The sequence below is a fragment of the Ranitomeya imitator genome, chromosome 5 (assembly GCF_032444005.1).
Source record: "Ranitomeya imitator isolate aRanImi1 chromosome 5, aRanImi1.pri, whole genome shotgun sequence".
In the NCBI taxonomy this organism is placed as follows: Eukaryota; Metazoa; Chordata; class Amphibia; order Anura; family Dendrobatidae; genus Ranitomeya; species Ranitomeya imitator.
Window position 1 is genome coordinate 714548860 of NC_091286.1, and position 20419 is coordinate 714569278.

At 46.1% G+C, this 20419-nt stretch overlaps 1 protein-coding gene across 3 annotated transcripts in view; it reads left to right on the forward strand.

Annotated features, from left to right (window-relative positions):
• The window catches only part of TRMT12 (tRNA methyltransferase 12 homolog), a 137093-nt gene that overhangs the window by 86113 nt on the left and 30561 nt on the right, over positions 1-20419 (forward strand). For 2 of the 3 annotated variants that reach the window (XM_069728702.1, XM_069728703.1), the window contains exons 4-7: positions 16313-16511; positions 16588-16738; positions 16813-16922; positions 17085-17242. In XM_069728702.1, coding sequence (XP_069584803.1) covers positions 16313-16511; positions 16588-16738; positions 16813-16922; positions 17085-17242 — 618 coding nt within the window. Of the gene's footprint in view, positions 1-15985; positions 16512-16587; positions 16739-16812; positions 16923-17084; positions 17243-20419 lie in introns of all 3 variants that reach the window. The other variant, XM_069728704.1, reaches the window with a different exon arrangement.

Below are 20419 nucleotides of genomic sequence, written 5' to 3' on the forward strand. Positions count from 1 at the left end.
ATGCAAGTGTGAAAGTAGCCTTAGGGTTGGGGCTAAAGTTAGGGCTAGGGTTGGGGCTAAGGTTAGGGTTAGAGTTGGGATTAGGGTTAGGGTTGGTATTAGGGTTACGCTTGGGATTAGGGTTAGGTTTGGGATTAGGGTTAAGGTTAGGGTTGTGATTAGGGGTGTGTTGGATTTAGGGTTTTGATTAGGGTTAGGGTTGACATTAGGGTTGTTTTGGGGTAAGGGTTGTGATTATCGTTAGGGTTAGTGATTAGGATTATGGATTAGGGTTAGGGGTGTGTTGGGGTTAGGGTTGGAGCTAGAATTGGGGGGTTTCCACTGTTTAGGTACATCAGGGGGTCTCCAAACACGACAGCCAATTTTGCGCTCAAAAAGTCAAATGGTGCTCCCTCCCTTCTGAGCTCTGCCGTGCGCCCAAACAGTGGGTTACCCCCACATATGGGGCATCAGCGTACTCGGGATAAATTGGACAACAACTTCTGGGGTCCAATTTCTCCTGTTACCCTTGTGAAAATAAAAACTTGGGGGCTACAAAATCTTTTTTGTGGAAAAAAAAATATTTTTTATTTTTATGACTCTGCATTCTAAACTTCTGTGAAGCACTTGGGCATTCAAAGTTCTCACCACACATCTAGATAAGTTCCTTGGGGGGTCTAGTTTCCAAAACGGGGTCACTTGTGGGGGGGTTACTACAGTTTAGTTACATCAGGGGCGCTGCAAACGCAACATAATGCCCACAGACCATTCTATCTAAGTCTGCATTCCAAAACGGCGCTCCTTCCCTTCCGAGCTCTGCTGTGCGCCCAAACAGTGGTTTACCCCCACATATGGGGCATCAGCGTACTCAGGATAAATTGCACAACAACTTTTGGGGTCCAATTTCTCTTGTTACCCTTGTGAAAATAAAAACTTGGGGGCTACAATATCTTTTTTTGTGGAAAAAAATTTTATTTTTTATTTTCACGACTCTGCATTCTAAACTTCTGTGAAGCACTTGGGCATTCAAAGTTCTCACCACACATCTAGATAAGTTCCATGGGGGGTCTAGTTTCCAAAATGGGGTCACTTGTGGGGGATTTCTACTATTTAGGCACATCAGGGGCTCTCCAAACGCGACATGGCGTCCGATCTCAATTCCAGACAATTCTATATTGAAAAAGTAAAACGGCACTCCTTCTCTTCCAAGCTCTGTGGTGCGCCCAAACAGTGGTTTACCCCCACATATTGGGTATCGACGTACTCAGGAGAAATCGCACAACAACTTTTGTGGTCTAATTTCTCCTGTTACCCTTGTGAAAATAAAAATTTGGGGGCAAAAAGATCATTTTTGTAGAAAAAATGCGATTTTTTTTTTTTTTTTTTTTTTTTTTTTTTCACGGCTCTACGTTATAAACGTCTGTGAAGCACAAGGGGGGTTCAAAGTGCTCGCCACACATCTAGATAAGTTCCTTAACCCCTTCATGACCCAGCCTATTTTGACCTTAAAGACCTTGCCGTTTTTTGCAATTCTGACCAGTGTCCCTTTATGAGGTAATAACTCAGGAACGCTTCAACGGATCCTAGCGGTTCTGAGATTGTTTTTTCGTGACATATTGGGCTTCATGTTAGTGGTAAATTTAGGTCAATAAATTCTGCGTTTATTTGTGATAAAAACGGAAATTTGGCGAAAATTTCGCAATTTTCACATTTTGAATTTTTATTCTGTTAAACCAGAGAGATATGTGACACAAAATAGTTAATAAATAACATTTCCCACATGTCTACTTTACATGAGCACAATTTTGGAAACAAAATTTTTTTTGTTAGGAAGTTATAAGGGTTAAAATTTGACCAGCGATTTCTCATTTTTACAACGAAATTTACAAAACCATTTTTTTTAGGGACCACCTCACATTTGAAGTCAGTTTGAGGGGTCTATATGGCTGAAAATACCCAAAAGTGACACCATTCTAAAAACTGCACCCCTCAAGGTACTCAAAACCACATTCAAGAAGTTTATTAACCCTTCAGGTGCTTCACAGCAGCAGAAGCAACATGGAAGGAAAAAATGAACATTTAACTTTTTAGTCACAAAAATTATCTTTTAGCAACAATTTTTTTATTTTCCCAATGGTAAAAGGAGAAACTGAACCACGAAAGTTGTTGTCCAATTTGTCCTGAGTACGCTGATACCTCATATGTGGGGGTAAACCACTGATTGGGCGCACGGCAGGGCTTGGAAGGGAAGGAGCGCCATTTGACTTTTTGAATCAAAAATTGACTCCACTCTTTAGCGGACACCATGTCACGTTTGGAGAGCACCCGTGTGCCTAAAAATTGGAGCTCCCCCACAAGTGACCCCATTTTGGAAACTAGACCCCCCAAGGAACTTATCTAGATGCATAGTGAGCACTTTAAATCCTCAGGTGCTTCACAAATTGATCCGTAAAAATGAAAAAGTACTTTTTTTTCACAAAAAAATTGTTTTCGCCTCAATTTTTTCATTTTCACGTGGGCAGTAGGATAAAATGGATCATAAAATTTGTTGGGCAATTTCTCCCGAGTACGCCGATACCTCATATGTGGGGGTAAACCACTGTTTGGGCACTCGGCAGGGCTCGGAAGGGAAGGCGCGCCATTTGACTTTTTGAATGGAAAATTAGCTCCAATTGTTAGCGGACACCATGTCGCGTTTGGAGAGCCCCTGTGTGCCTAAACATTGGCGCTCCCCCACAAGTGACCCCATTTTGGAAACTAGACCCCCCCAAGGAACTTATCTAGATGCATATTGAGCACTTTAAACCCCCAGGTGCTTCACAGAAGTTTATAACGCAGAGCCATGAAAATAAAAAATAATTTTTCTTTCCTCAAAAATGATTTTTTAGCCTGGAATTTCCTATTTTGCCAAGGATAATAGGAGAAATTGGACCCCAAATATTGTTGTCCAGTTTGTCCTGAGTACGCTGATACCCCATATGTGGGGGTAAACCACTGTTTGGGCGCACGGCAGGGCTCGGAAGGGATGGCACGCCATTTGGCTTTTTAAATGGAAAATTAGCTCCAATCATTAGCGGACACCATGTCACGTTTGGAGAGCCCCTGTGTGCCTAAACATTGGAGATCCCCCAGAAATGACCCCATTTTGGAAACTAGACCCCCAAAGGAACTAATCTAGATGTGTGGTGAGGACTTTGAACCCCCAAGTGCTTCACAGAAGTTTATAACGCAGAGCCATGAAAATAAAATAAAAAAATTATTTTCTCAAAAATGATCTTTTAGCCTGCAATTTTTTATTTTCCCAAGGGTAACAGGAGAAATTTGACCCCAAAAGTTGTTGTCCAGTTTCTCCTGAGTACGCTGATACCCCATGTGTGGGGGTAAACCACTGTTTGGGCACACGTCGGGGCTCAGAAGGGAAGTAGTGACTTTTGAAATGCAGACTTTGATGGAATGGTCTGCGGGCGTCACATTGCGTTTGCAGAGCCTCTGGTGTGCCTAAACAGTAGAAACCCCCCACAAGTGACCACATTTTAGAAACTAGACCCCCCAAGGAACTTATCTAGATATGTGGTGAGCACTTTGAACCCCCAAGTGCTTCACAGACGTTTACAACGCAGAGCCGTGAAAATAAAAAATCATTTTTCTTTCCTCAAAAATGATGTTTTAGCAAGCATTTTTTTAGATTCACAAGGGTAACAGGAGAAATTGGACCCCAGTAATTGTTGCGCAGTTTGTCCTGAGTATGCTGGTACCCCATATGTGGGGGTAAACCACTGTTTGGGCACACGTGGTTTGAATACGAGATTGGCTGGAATCAATGGTGGCGCCATGTTGCGTTTGGAGACCCCTGATGTGCCTAAACAGTGGTAACCCCTCAATTCTACCTCCAACACTAACCCCAACACACCCCTAACCCCAACTGTAGCCATAACCCTAATCACAACCCTAATTCCAACCCTAACCCTAAGGCTATGTGCCCACGTTGCGGATTCGTGTGAGATATTTCCGCACCATTTTTGAAAAATCCGCGGGTAAAAGGCACTGCGTTTTACCTGCGGATTTTCCGCGGATTTCCAGTGTTTTTTGTGCGGATTTCACCTGCGGATTCCTATTGAGGAACAGGTGTAAAACGCCGCGGAATCCGCACAAAGAATTGACATGCTGCGGAAAATACAATGTAGCGTTTCCGCGCGGTATTTTCTGCACCATGGGCACAGCGGATTTGGTTTTTCTTATGTTTACATGGTACTGTAAACCTGATGGAACACTGCTGCCAATCCGCTGCGGATCCGCAGCCAAATCCGCACCGTGTGCACATAGCCTAATTCTAAAGGTATGTGCACACTGCGGAAAACGCTGCAGATCCGCAGCAGTTTCCCATGAGTTTACAGTTCAATGTAGACCTATGGGAAACAAAAATCGCTGTACACATGCTGCGGAAAAAGCATTAAGCTACTTACTGGTAGCGGCATTTCTCGGAGGCCCATGACAGCACGACGAGAGAGGGGATCCGCCCATTAGGAACAGGAAACCTACAGATACAAAAGGGCGGTACCTCTCCCTTGCCTCAGTTGTATTTCAGAGTCTTGAGAGGACTACCGCGGTTAGTGGTACACAAAAATATACACTATATACAGATTATATACAAAATATCAGACATCTATTGGGACTGGTATCGTATTGTAAAATATATACATTTATAAGGAGTGCAACCCCCAGTGAATAGGGAGGGAACTAAGGGTGCTGTCATGGGCCTCCGAGAAATGCCGCTACCAGTAAGTAGCTTAATGCTTTACTCGGACTCCCATGACAGCACGATGAGAGAATTACAGAGATGTAAGCTTCCTTAGGGAGGGACTATGGCCTGTAGCACCCTTAACCCGAATGTGAGATCAGAGGAAGCCCCCAAATCCAACCTATAGTGCTTAAAGAAGGTGGACGGGGATGACCATGTGGCCGCCTTACATATCTGGTCGATTGATACTCCAGACTTTTCCGCCCAGGATGTAGCCATGGCCCTGGTGGAATGCGCCCTCAGATTCTGCGGAGCCGGACCCCCACCTGCAGTGTAAGCCAAAGAGATAGCCTCCCTAATCCACTTTGCTAGTGTGTACTTTGATACCCTAAGTCCCTTTCTAGGGTTTTGGAAAGATAAAAACAACGCATCATCTTTCTTCCATGTGTCAGTAATAGAGATGTATTCTAGCAGGCATCTCCTAACGTCTAATGTATGGAGTAGCTCTTCCTTAGGGTTGGAAGGATTGGGAAGGAAGGATGGTAAAACTATCTCCTGTGTCCTGTGAAACTGTGATGACACTTTCGGTAAATAGGCTGGGTCCGGTCTGAGGACTACTCTATCCGGCAGAAAGTCTGTATAAGGGGATACCCTGGAGAGCGCTTGTATGTCTCCAACTCTACGAGCAGATGTAATTGCCACAAGAAAGGCTGTCTTAAGAGATAGGGCCTTAATTGAAGCTGAATGTAATGGTTCAAACGGCTCTCTAGTCAATGCTGACAGGACTAGGTTGAGATCCCAAGGCATAGATCTATCTTTATGTATGGGTCTAGATCTAATAGAAGCTTTAATGAACCTTGAGATCCAATAATTATTGGCGATGTTACATGAAAATAGAGCCCCTAGGGCCGAGACCTGTACCCTTAGAGTACTAGTGCATAGATCTAGCTCTAGGCCTTTTTGCAGAAATTCTAAGATTTGTTTAATAGGTAATCCCTCTTCTAAATTAAAATCAGAAGAGGCCAGAAATTTCCGCCAGGTCCTAGCGTAGATTGTTGTGGTTATCTGCTTTCTACTTTTCATAAGGGTCTCAATTAGACTCGGGGAGAACCCTTTGCTTTTTAGTAACGCCCTTTCAAAATCCATGCCGTTAAATGGAGATTCTTTACTTGAGGATGGCTGATCGGCCCCTGGTAGAGCAGATCTGGAATGTCCGGAAGTACCCAGGGGTCCTCCACTGACATGATCCTGAGCTAAGTGAACCAGGCCCTTCTGGGCCAGAATGGGGCAATCAATATAACTCTGGCTCGATCTTCTCTTATCTTCCTGACTACTAAGGGTATCAGGCCTAGTGGAGGAAACGCATATGCCAGTTGAAAATCCCATCTGATCAGAAAAGCGTCTACCGACAGAGGATTTTCTCTGGGATTTAGGGAACAAAATTTTGTTGTCTTCCGGTCGTCCCTGGTAGCAAATGAGTCTACTTCTGGATGTCCCCATTTGTGGACGATCTGATCGAACACGTAATTGTTTAGGGACCATTCCCCTTGTCTCAAGGTGTTGCGGCTTAGAAAGTCCGCTTTGATGTTTTCTTTTCCTCTTATGTGTAGAGCAGTTAGGGATAAGAAGTGATTTTCTGCTGTCTGGAACACACGATCCGCCACTCTCATCAGTGACTCGGAATGAGTTCCACCCTGATGATTTATGTATGCGACCGCCACCTGGTTGTCCGATAGGATCTTCACATGATGACCCTGTAGATATATGAGGAATTTTTTCACTGAAAGCTCTACTGCCATTAACTCTTTCTGGTTGGAGGAGGCTGATGTTAGGGGAGGGGACCATAGACCCTGAACCATCATGTCATCCATGTGTGCTCCCCAACCCGTAGGGCTAGCGTCTGTAGTTACCACACGTGTTACCTGTGACACCCAGGGAACTCCCGCCGATAAGTTTTTACTGTCTAGCCACCACCTAAGAGAAGTGAGTGCTTTTGGACCTAAGGTAATCTGATCCTGCAGGGACCCCTGTAAGATTCTATCATTAACCAGCACCTCGGATTGTAATGGTCTGGTGTGGAACTGGGCCCAACGGACGGCGGGAATGCAAGAGGTTAAAGAACCCAATAGTGACATAGCCTGTCTAAGGGTCATGGATGGCTTATCAATTGCCCTAGACACCTGTTGTTGGATATGTAACAACTTGTCGGGTGGAAGACAACACTGTTGGGATTCTGAGTTTAACAATAGTCCCAAAAATCTTTGTATTTTCTGGGGCTGTAAACGAGATTTTTCATAATTTACGATCCACCCCAGATGCTCAAGTTTGGATGTGGCTGTTTCTAGCTGAGAACGGCAATGGTCTTCAGAGCTCCCTACTATAAGAAAGTCATCCAAGTAGGGAATAATTAGGATGTCAGACTCTCGTAAGTGTGCCATGACTTCGGCCACTAACTTTGTAAACACCCTAGGAGCTGCTGATAAGCCGAAGGGAAGAGCTCTGAACTGGAAATGGCGAATCTGGCCCCCCATTGACACAGCTACTCTCAGGAATCTCTGGAAGTGTTCATGTATTGGAACATGATAGTATGCGTCTTTTAGATCTACAACTACCATGAAACAGTGATTAAACAACATTTTTATTGCTGAATTGATTGTTTCCATTTTAAATGATTCATTGACCAGGAACTCATTAAGACATCTGAGATTAATGATCGTTCTAAAGGATCCGTCTGGTTTCTTAATCAGAAAAAGAGGAGAATAAAATCCCCTTCCTCTTTCTGATTCCGGAATTTCAATCAGCACGTTCTTGGAACATAAGTTGATAACCTCTGCTTCCAGGGCTGCTTGCTCAAGGGGGGAGGAACGTAAAGGGGTTAATTTAAATTTTTCACGAGGCCAGTGATTGAAGTCCAGTTTTAGACCTTCAGTAATGATGCCTCCGACCCATTTACTGTTTGTAATGTCCAGCCAAGCTGAAGAGAATGCTGACAGTCTACCCCCCACAGGGATCGCTAGTCATTGGTCCGGTTTTTTCTGATCCTTTGAGGAACGGCGAAACATATAGCCCGTACCTCTACCGCGTCTGTCTTCCCATCTGAAACTTTCTCTAGTGGGAGAGGACCCGCGTTTTTTCCCGCGACCAAATCTCCTTCGATTGAAGGGCCGGCGGTAAGATGAATATAGACTGGGGAATTTCTTTTTGTCATCCCCTGCTTTTTCCAACAACTCGTCCAGAGTTGGACCAAAGAGGTATTGTCCTTCGCACGGAATGGCGCAGAGCTTGGTTCTAGACTGAATGTCACCTGACCAGCATTTCAGCCACAAGGCCCTGCGAGCCGCGTTGGATAGTCCTGCCGCTCTGGCCGCCATTCTGACAGAGTCCACCGATGCGTCCGATAGGAAGGCTGCAGCATAAAGTTAAAGTACCACTCCCCCTGTCCCTGCAGATCGGGTGAAATGGGAGTTAACTCTTTCACCGGATCTGCAGGGACGCGATCTTTCCATGACGCCACATAGGCGTCATGGGTCGGATTGGCACCGACTTTCATGACGCCTACGTGGCGTCATGGGTCGGGAAGGGGTTAAGGGGTCTAGTTTCCAAAATGGTGTCACTTGTGGGGAGTTTCCACTGTTTAGGCACATCAGGGGCTCTCCAAACGCGACATGGCGTCCGATCTCAATTCCAGCCAATTCTGCATTGAAAAAGTCAAACGGCGCTCCTTCACTTCCAAGTTCTGCGGTGCGCCCAAACAGTGGTTTACCCTCACATATGGGGTATTGGCGTATTCAGGAGAAATTGCATAACAAAATTTATGGTTACATTTCTGTTTTTACACATGTGAAAATTTAAAAAAAAAGGGTTCTGAATTAAAATGTTTGCAAATAAAAAGTTAAATGTTCATTTTTTTTCCTTCCACATTGTTTCAGTTCCTGTGAAGCACGTAAAGGGTTAATAAACTTCTTGAATGTGGTTTTGAGAACTTTGAGGGGTGCAGTTTTTAGAATGGTGTCACACTTGGTATTTTCTATCATATAGACCCCTCAAAAGGACTTCAAATGTGATGTGGTCCCTAAAAAAAATGGTGTTGTAAAAATGAGAAATTGCTGGTCAACTTTTAACCCTTATAACTCCCTAACAAAAAAAAATTTTGTTTCCAAAATTGTGCTGATGTAAAGTAGACGTGTGGGAAATGTTATTTATTAACTATTTTTCGTGACATATCTCTCTGATTTAAGGGCATAAAAATACAAAGTTTGAAAATTGCAAAATTTTAAAAATTTTCGCCATATTTCCGTTTTTTTCATAAATAATCGCAAGTAATATCGAAGAAATGTTACCACTAACATGAAGTACAATATGTCACGAAAAAACAGTCTCCGAATCAGCGGGATCCGTTGAAGCGTTCCAGAGTTATAACCTCATAAAGTGACAGTGGTCAGAATTGTAAAAATTGGCTCGGTCATTAAGTACCAAATTGGCTCTGTCACTAAGGGGTTAAACTTCTCTACAACAGTATCACGGACCTGCCTGTTGTGTTCTTTGGTCTTCATGATGCTCTCTGTGCTTCAAACAGAACCCTGAGAGTCCAGGGGCGGACACAGACTGCAGAGGGCCCTGTGCAAGAAATCTTCCCGCCCCCCCCCCCCCCCCTTCCCCCAATAGCGCAACAAAGTTATGTAAACATATAGGCAGGGCTGGGATTCAAATTTTTAACAGGTTCTGTGTTTGTGTGTAGGAAAACCACACCCATTTTGTAAGCCACACCCATTTACACACACCTTTTCCTCAAACATATACAAGTAGGGACGCAGTTAATCCATACCTCCCAACTTTTGAAGAGGGGAAAGAGGGATAAAGTTTGCGGCGCGTGCAGCGGCAAATTTTAAGCCACGCCTCTGACCACAACTAGTCACACCCATATCCACATCCGAACCACAGCCATTTAGCATTGCTGATCACACTGTTTCATAAACAGTAATTATAAACAAAAAAATATGGCCACACAGTGCTCCATATTGTATAATGGCCACACATGATGCTCCATACTGTATAATGACTGTTATGATACGGTGGTCTAGGAGCAACATGGAACAAGCTCTGAAGGAAGTGGTATCTGTACTGACCGCAGTCCCTAAGCTCAACACAACACTAGAAGTAGCCGTGGGATGCTCCTAACTCTCCCTAGGCATCTCGTCACAGCCTAAGAGCTAACTACCCCTAAAGATAGAAGCAGGAAAGCTATCTTGCCTCAGAGAAAATCCCCAAAGGATAGATTAGCCCCCCACAGATAATGACTGTGAGTGGAAAGGGAAAAGACATACACAGAATGAAACCAGGATGAGCACAGGAGGCCAGTCTAGCTTGATAGATAGGACAGGATGGAATACTGTGCGGTCAGTATAAAACACTACAAAAATCCACGCAGAGTTTACAAAAAATCTCCATACCTGACTAAAGGTGTGGAGGGCAAATCTGCCTCCCAGAGCTTCCAGCAAGACAGAATTAATTCACACTGATAAGCTGGACAAACATAGAAAGCACAGAATGGATAAGTCCACAATATATGGACAGAAAATGGCAAGCAAAAACTTAGCTTAGCTGAACTGGTCAGGATAACAGGGAACTCCAAAGAGATGTGAATCCAACCAGGAACCATTTACAAGTGGCACTGGCTGAAGATAGAGCCAGACCTAAATAGCCGAGCAGAAGAGACGATAAGTGGAGGCAGCTGATGACAGCTAACTCCAAGGAGCAGCCATACAACTAGAAACCACAAGAGGGAGCCCAAGAGCAGAACTCACAAAAGTGCCACTTACAACCACCGGAGGGAGCCCAAGAGCGGAATTCACAACAAATGACCACACATGATGCTCCATACTGTATAATGGCCACACAGTGCTCCATACTGTATAATGGCCACACATAATGCTCCATACCGTATAATGGCCACACAGTGCTCCATACTGTATAATGGCCACACATAATGCTCCATACTGTATAATGGCCACATTCACATGATGCTCCATACTGTATAATGGCCACACATAATGCTCCATACTGTATAATGGCCACACATAATGCTCCATACTGTATAATGGCCACACTCACATGATGCTGCATACTGTATAATGACCACACATGATGCTCCATACTGTATAATGGCCACACATGATGCTCCATACTGTATAATGGCCACACATGATGCTCCATACTGTATAATGGCCACATATGATGCTCCATACTGTATAATGGCCACACATGATGCTCCATACTGTATAATGACCACACATGATGCTCCATACTGTATAATGGCCACACATGATGCTCCATACTGTATAATGGCCACACACAATGCTTCATACTGTATAATGGCCACACTCACATGATGCTGCATACTGTATAATGGCCACACATGATGCTCCATACTGTATAATGACCACACATGATGCTCCATACTGTATAATGGCCACACATGATCCTCCATACTGTATAATGGCCACACATGATGCTCCATACTGTATAATGGCCACACCTGCTCCATACTGTATAATGGCCACACATGATGCTCCATCTATATATATAATTGCCTAAGGGTTTTTCCGTCTGTCTGTCTGTCCTGGAAATCCCGCGTCTCTGATTGGTCGAGGCCGCCAGGCCTCGACCAATTAGCGACGGGCACAGCGACGATGATGTCATAAAGGATGTAGATATCCCGCGTCTGATTGGTCGAGGCCGCCAAGCCTCGACCAATCAGCAACGGGCACAGTATCGACGTAGATGTCATAATGGTTGCCATGGCGACGATGATGTCCTAAAGGTTGCCTCGACCAATCAGCGATGGGCACAGTCTGCCGCGAATTCTGGAATCATCATTGTCCATATACTACGGGGACATGCATATTCTAGAATACCCGATGCGTTAGAATCGGGCCACAATCTAGTACTGTATAATGGCCACACATGATGCTCCATACTGTATAATGGCCACACATGATGCTCCATACTGTATAATGGCCACACATGATGCTCAATACTGTATAATGGCCACACATGATACTCAATACTGTATAATGACTGCACATGATGCTCCATACTGTATAATGGCCACACATGATACTCAATACTGTATAATGACTGCACATGATGCTCCATACTGTATAATGGCCACACATGATGTTCCATACTGTATAATGGCCACACATGATGCTACATACTGTATAATGGCCACACATGATGCTACATGCTGTATGATGGCCCCACATGATGCTCCATACTGTATAATGGCCACACATGATGCTCCATACTGTATAATGGCCACACATGATGCTCCATACTGTATAATGGCCACATTCACATAGTAACATAGTAACATACATAGTAACATAGTTAGTAAGGCCGAAAAAAGACATTTGTCCATCCAGTTCAGCCAATATTCCATCATAATAAATCCCCAGATCTACGTCCTTCTACAGAACCTAATAATTGTATGATACAATATTGTTCTGCTCCAGGAAGACATCCAGGCCTCTCTTGAACCCCTCGACTGAGTTCGCCATCACCACCTCCTCAGGCAAGCAATTCCAGATTCTCACTGCCCTAACAGTAAAGAATCCTCTTCTATGTTGGTGGAAAAACCTTCTCTCCTCCAGACGCAAAGAATGCCCCCTTGTGCCCGTCACCTTCCTTGGTATAAACAGATCCTCAGCGAGATATTTGTATTGTCCCCTTATATACTTATACATGGTTATTAGATCGCCCCTCAGTCGTCTTTTTTCTAGACTAAATAATCCTAATTTCGCTAATCTATCTGGGTATTGTAGTTCTCCCATCCCCTTTATTAATTTTGTTGCCCTCCTTTGTACTCTCTCTAGTTCCATTATATCCTTCCTGAGCACCGGTGCCCAAAACTGGACACAGTACTCCATGTGCGGTCTAACTAGGGATTTGTACAGAGGCATGATGCTCCATACTGTATAATGGCCACACATAATGCTCCATACTGTATAATGGCCACACATAATGCTCCATACTGTATAATGGCCACACTCACATGATGCTGCATACTGTATAATGACCGCACATGATGCTCCATATTGTATAATGGCAACACATGATGCTCCATACTGTATAATGGCCAGACACGATGCTCCATACTGTATAATGGCCACACAGTGCTCCATACTGTATAATGGCCACACATAATGCTCCATATTGTATAATGGCCACATTCACATGATGTTCCATACTGTATAATGGCCACACATAATGCTCCATACTGTATAATGGCCACACATAATGCTCCATACTGTATAATGGCCACACATGATGCTCCATACTGTATAATGGCCACACATGATGCTCCATACTGTATAATGGCCACACCTGCTCCATACTGTATAATGGCCACACATGATGCTCCATACTGTATAATGGCCACACATAATGCTCCATACTGTATAATGGCCACACTCACATGATGCTCCATAATGTATAATGGCCACACATAATGCTCCATACTGTATAATGGCCACACATGATGCTCCATACTGTATAATGGCCACACATGCTCCATACTGTATAATGGCCACACATGATGCTCCATACTGTATAATGGCCACACATAATGCTCCATACTGTATAATGGCCACACTCACATGATGCTGCATACTGTATAATGACCGCACATGATGCTCCATATTGTATAATGGCAACACATGATGCTCCATACTGTATAATGGCCAGACACGATGCTCCATACTGTATAATGGCCACATAGTGCTCCATACTGTATAATGGCCACACATAATGCTCCATACTGTATAATGGCCACATTCACATGATGTTCCATACTGTATAATGGCCACACATAATGCTCCATACTGTATAATGGCCACACATGATGCTGCATACTGTATACTGGCCACACATGATGCTGCATACTGTATAATGGCCACACATGATACTACATACTGTATAATGGCCACACATATTTACTCATACACACATGGCTCTGCTCCGTACACCTCATTCACACACATGGCTCCGCTTCGGACACCTTATACACACACACAGCTTCGCTCCGTACACCTCATACGCACACACGGCTCCGCTTCGTAGACCTCATACACACGCGGCTCCACTCCGTACACCTCATTCACACACACGGTTCCGCTCTGCACACCTCATACACACACGGCTCCGCTCCGTACACCTCATACACACACACGGCTCCGCTCTGTACACCTCATACACACACGGCTCCGCTCCGTACACCTCATACACACACGGCTCCACTCCGTACAGCTCATACACACACGGCTCCACTCCGTATACCTCATACACACACGCAGCTCCACTCCGTACACCTCATTCATACACACGGTTCCACTCCGCACACCTAATACACACACACACGGCTCTGCTCCGTACACCTCATACACACACACACACGGCTGCGCTCCATACACCTCATACACACACGGCTCCACTTCGTACACCTCATACACACACACGGCTCCACTCTGTACACCTCATACACACACACGGCTCCGCTCCGTACACCTCATACACACACACGGCTCCACTCCGTACACCTCATACACACACACGGCTCCGCTCTGTACACCTGATACACACACACGGCTCCGCTCCGTACACCTCATACACACACACGGCTCCGCTCTGTACACCTGATACACACACGGCTCCGCTCCGTACACCTCATACACACACACGGCTCCGCTCCGTACACCTCATACACACACGGTTCCGCTCCGTACACCTCATACACACACACGGCTCCGCTCTGTACACCTGATACACACACGGCTCCGCTCCGTACACCTCATACACACACACGGCTCCGCTCCGTACACCTCATACACACACACGGCTCCGCTCCGTACACCTCATACACACACACGGCTCCGCTCTGTACACCTCATACACACACACGGCTCCGCTCTGTACACCTCATACACACACACGGCTCCGCTCCGTACACCTCATACACACACACGGCTCCGCTTCGTACACCTCATACACACACACGGCTCCGCTCCGTACACCTCATACACACACACGGCTCCGCTCCGTACACCTCATACACACACACGGCTCCGCTCTGTACACCTCATACACACACACGGCTCCGCTCTGTACACCTCATACACACACACGGCTCCGCTCCGTACACCTCATACACACACGGCTCCGCTCCGTACACCTCATACACACACACGGCTCCGCTCCGTACACCTCATACACACACACGGCTCCGCTCTGTACACCTGATACACACACGGCTCCGCTCCGTACACCTCATACACACACACATTGCTCCTCTCTGTACACCTGATACACGGCTCCACTCTGTACACCTCGTACACACACACACGGCTCTGGTACATCCACACTGTAAACAACTCCTGACATTACACATAAGCTTACCGTCTAGCACCATGACAGCACAGCAGAGTCCTGCAATACACGGAGGCCCCTGGTCATGTGAGTCCTGACTCCTCCCCTCCTGTGACCTCATCACAGGTCCTGAGCAAGCTTCAGTGACTCCTCTCTTCCTGGTCCAGCGTCTGCTACCCTTCACCTCACCGCAGACCACAGCAGTGACAGCCAGCTGGACAGCAGCATAATATATGCTAGCAGGTGAGGAGGGAGCCCGTTTAACTGTTATATCACATGCGTGCAGCAGAGCGGGCCCCCCTGCTTCTCCTGTAAGTAGTAACACTACCGCCGGCTGTCATTCACATTCACTGCTTTGTATGCCCGTTGGGGGCCCCCTCCCGCTCTGGGCCCCTGTGCGGTTGTCCGCCCATGCCTATCACAGAGCAGGTGCATTTATACTGATCACACACAGGTGGATTATATTTATCATCTTTAGTCAATTAGGACACCATTGGATCGTTCAGAGATCCATCATAAACTTCTGCACTGAAAGTAAAGGGGCCGAATAACATCGCACGCCCCACTTTTCAGTTTTTGTATTTCCACATAAATTTAAAATAACCAATAAATTTCGTTCAACTTCACAATTGTGTTCCACTTGTTGATTCTTCACCAAAAATTTACATTTGGTATCTTTGTTTGAAGCATGATATGTGGGAAAAGGTTGAAAAGTTCCAGGGAGCCAAATACGGTACTTTCGCAAGGCGCTGTATCTCTACTCTGTCATGATCTTCTCCAGGAACCCTGAGACGTTCTTCTCTTGGAACATTCTGAAGTTCTTTACTTTGTCATGATCTTCTCCAGGAACCCTGAGACGTTCTTCTCTTGGAACATTCTGAAGTTCTCTACTTTGTCATGATCTTCTCCAGGAACCCTGAGACGTTCTTCTCTTGGAACATTCTGAAGTTCTCTACTTTGTCATGATCTTCTCCAGGAACACTGAGACGTTCTTCTCTTGGAACATTCTGAAGTTCTCTACTTTGTCATGATCTTCTCCAGGAACACTGAGACGTTCTTCTCTTGGAACATTCTGAAGTTCTTTACTTTGTCATGATCTTCTCCAGGAACACTGGAATGTTTTGTCTGCTGTAGAGAATCCTACAATACATCTCCATGTTGCCTGTATTTCAGAATCCCGTCCACTCCAAAAGATGTAGAGTTAAACCCCCAGCACAGAAGCTGCACTGCGACCTGTACCACCTGCTGGTGAGCTATGGATTGACCTGGACACAGGGTCTGGAAAGCGATCTTCCTCACTCTTGGCAGCACCATGGTGACTTGGTTGTTTTGGGCAAGGAGTGCTTTTCTAACCTGATATGGAGGCAGTTAGGTATGGAGTACCACTATTATTGGGTAGTAATAGAGCTTCCATTGGAAATCAGAAAGTAACTGTTCATCTTCTGTAGGTGATGAGCTTTGGTCCTGTGTAGCACGTGCTCTTGGAGCTAGACGCCTGGCAATACAAGGCCATGTGCTGAATGATGGCCTGAGATCGCCCAACGTGACTCTGCTCCTCGGGGACAGTGCTTGGGTGGAGCACAAGGATAATGGCATTCGGTAAGGATTTCTACATGGAAAATTCTGTTGTCATTTTTGTTTACTTGTCTTACGATTTCCACATTAATTTTCAGATACAGTTTTGATTTGACGAAGTGCATGTTCTCAGCAGGAAACATAGTAGAAAAACAGAGAATAGCAAGTCTTGCGTGTTCCGGAGAGATCGTCGTGGATCTGTACGCAGGTGCTTTTTACAGCCTACGTTATACACATGGGCCCCCGTTCATCTTTACATTTCCTCCTGTTTTTCTCTAGCTTTGAGCATGGATTTGTACAATGTGTAGTAATATATATATTTTTTTCTCGATCAATCCTTATTACACCAAATGGCATTCCCTAACTGTAGGCATTGGATACTTCACCCTGCCATTCCTGGTTCACGCCGGTGCAGCCTTCGTTCACGCCTGTGAATGGAACCCTCATGCTGTGACGGCTTTACGACGAAACCTGGAGCTGAACAAGGTGGCCCAAAAATGTCAAATTCATGAAGGTGACAACAGACAGGTAACTAGATCTATTCTTACATTGCTAATTCATAAAAAATGGAATAGTGTCGTCTCTAATAACCAATCAAAACACTACACCGTGGTCTCTGGACTGAGCGGTTTTATTTCCTTTATGGCATGTTAAAGTGTCACTGCCCCTCTGCAGCCACGTGTGCGCTTCCCGGCTTCAGAGGCGCCCCAGTGTATATGGCCGAAGTCATCTTCTGAACTTGCGGTCCTGCGCACTGCGCCTTTGATACCAGAGGACCGTACAGCTTTTGAGGTGCAGTGCGCACCATCACAGGATGGTTTTGGCCGTGCACAAGGGCGCGTCTGAAGCTGGGAAGCGTACATCTGGCTGCAGAGGCGTAGTGATGCTACCGACATGTGAGGCACACGTGTGCAAGATTTGCAAAAAATTATGTTCTCACACCCACAGGGGTGTGATCACATGGAAAGAGGGAGGACTAAAAATATATGGAATCCGGCACTCTTAGAAAAAAGATACACACTATTCACTGGCATGTAATTTTGTAGACTGCATCTCGTTAAATGTCAAATAGCAGCCCATGTGCTTAACCCCGGGATGCCTGGGGCGGTATGGCGGTGCCACGTCCGCCACAATGGCGGCCAGCTGGAAACGGACATCGCACCGCAATACTGCACCAGACATTGGTGGTCGTCTACACAGTGGGGGTACTGGATCTACCGGGGTAACGCCAGACATTGGTGGTCGTCTACACAGTGGGGGGTACTGGATCTACCGGGGTAACGCCAGACATTGGTGGTCGTCTACACAGTGGGGGTACTGGGTCCACCGGGTAACGCCAGACATTGGTGGTCGTCTACACAGTGGGGGTACTGGATCCACCGGGGTAACGCCAGACATTGGTGGTCGTCTACACAGTGGGGGTACTGGATCCACCGGGGTAACGCCAGACATTGGTGGTCGTCTACACAGTGGGGGTACTGGATCCACCGGGGTAACGCCAGACATTGGTGGTCGTCTACACAGTGGGGGTACAGGATCCACCGGGGTAACGCCAGACATTGGTGGTCGTCTACACAGTGGGGGTACTGGATCCACCGGGGTAACGCCAGACATTGGTGGTCGTCTACACAGTGGGGGTACTGGATCCACCGGGGTAACGCCAGACATTGGTGGTCGTCTACACAGTGGGGGTACTGGATCCACCGGGGTAACGCCAGACATTGGTGGTCGTCTACACAGTGGGGGTACAGGATCCACCGGGGTAACGCCAGACATTGGTGGTCGTCTACACAGTGGGGGTACTGGATCCACCGGGGTAACGCCAGACATTGGTGGTCGTCTACACAGTGGGGGTACTGGGTCCACCGGGTAACGCCAGACATTGGTGGTCGTCTACACAGTGGGGGTACTGGATCCACCGGGGTAACGCCAGACATTGGTGGTCGTCTACACAGTGGGGGTACTGGGTCCACTGGGTAACGCCAGACATTGGTGGTCGTCTACACAGTGGGGGTACTGGATCCACCGGGGTAACGCCAGACATTGGTGGTCGTCTACACAGTGGGGGTACTGGATCCACCGGGGTAACGCCAGACATTGGTGGTCGTCTACACAGTGGGGGTACTGGGTCCACCGGGGTAACGCCAGACATTGGTGGTCGTCTACACAGTGGGGGTACTGGGTCCACCGGGGTAACGCCAGACATTGGTGGTCGTCTACACAGTGGGGGTACTGGATCCACCGGGGTAACGCCAGACATTGGTGGTCGTCTACACAGTGGGGGTACTGGATCCACCGGGGTAACGCCAGACATTGGTGGTCGTCTACACAGTGGGGGTACTGGATCCACCGGGGTAACGCCAGACATTGGTGGTCGTCTACACAGTGGGGGTACTGGATCCACCGGGGTAACGCCAGACATTGGTGGTCGTCTACACAGTGGGGGTACTGGATCCACCGGGGTAACGCTTATTTCTTTATTGTATAACCGTCCTCTCTGATCAGCTTCTAAACAGTGGTGGAAAATCCCTTTCAGTAAATCGGCCCATGATGCGACTATCACGAGGGGTCAATATGTTTCCAATATATGTCCCCCAGTCTTCCATTGTGGTGCTCACACCAAACTATAAGATATTTGGTCATAAACAAATTAAGAACAATGCTAGAACTGGTCATCTTCATCTTACCTTCCTAAAAAATGGAATAAGAACCTATTAAAAAGTCATATGTAGGGAAGAGCCGTCTGGCATGCTGGGAACTGGGCTGACGGTAAGAGCTTGACCGACTGCGGAACTGAAGAAGAAAGAAGCTCTGTGTGGGGCTTCGCAGCAGGACCACTGTTTCTCCGGAGCCGGCGGTGCCATCTGCTCACCTGTGACTTCCTGCCTGAAGGCCTCTAACTTTTGTTTGTCACTTTACCTCTCTGCCGTTTCCCCCAATATAGAGATGTTAGTCGGGGTTCTTGCTTCTTCCTGTGCATATGTGCACTTATTGATGGAATCACGTTTATAATAGTAACATCGTTATTAAGGTTGAAGGAAGACTATAAGTCCATCTAGTCCAACCCATAGCCTAACCTAACATGCCCTAACATGTTGATCCAGAGGAAGGCAAAAAAACCCATGTGGCAAAGAGTAAGCTCCACATTGGGGAAAAAAATTCCTTCCCGACTCCACATACGGCAATCAGACTAGTTCCCTGGATCAACGCCCTATCAAGGAATCTAGTGTATATACCCTGTAACATTATACTTTTCCAGAAAGGTATCCAGTCCCCTCTTAAATGTAAGTAATGAATCACTCATTACAACATCATACGGCAGAGAGTTCCATAGTCTCACTGCTCTTACAGTAAAGAATCCGCGTCTGTTATTATGCTTAAACCTTCTTTCCTCCAGACGCAGAGGATGCCCCCTTGTCCCTGTCTCAGGTCTATGATTAAAAAGATCATCAGAAAGGTCTTTGTACTGTCCCCTCATATATTTATACATTAAAATAAGATCACCCCTTAGTCTTCGTTTTTCCAAACTAAATAGCCCCCAGTGTAATAACCTATCTTGGTATTGCAGACCCCCCAGTCCTCTAATAACCTTGGTCGCTCTTCTCTGCACCCGCTCCAGTTCAAATAGTATAGATCAATCCGAGGACGTCAAAAAGTCAATTTGCCAATAATGTTTTTTTATTGTAGAAGACCAGACATACAGTA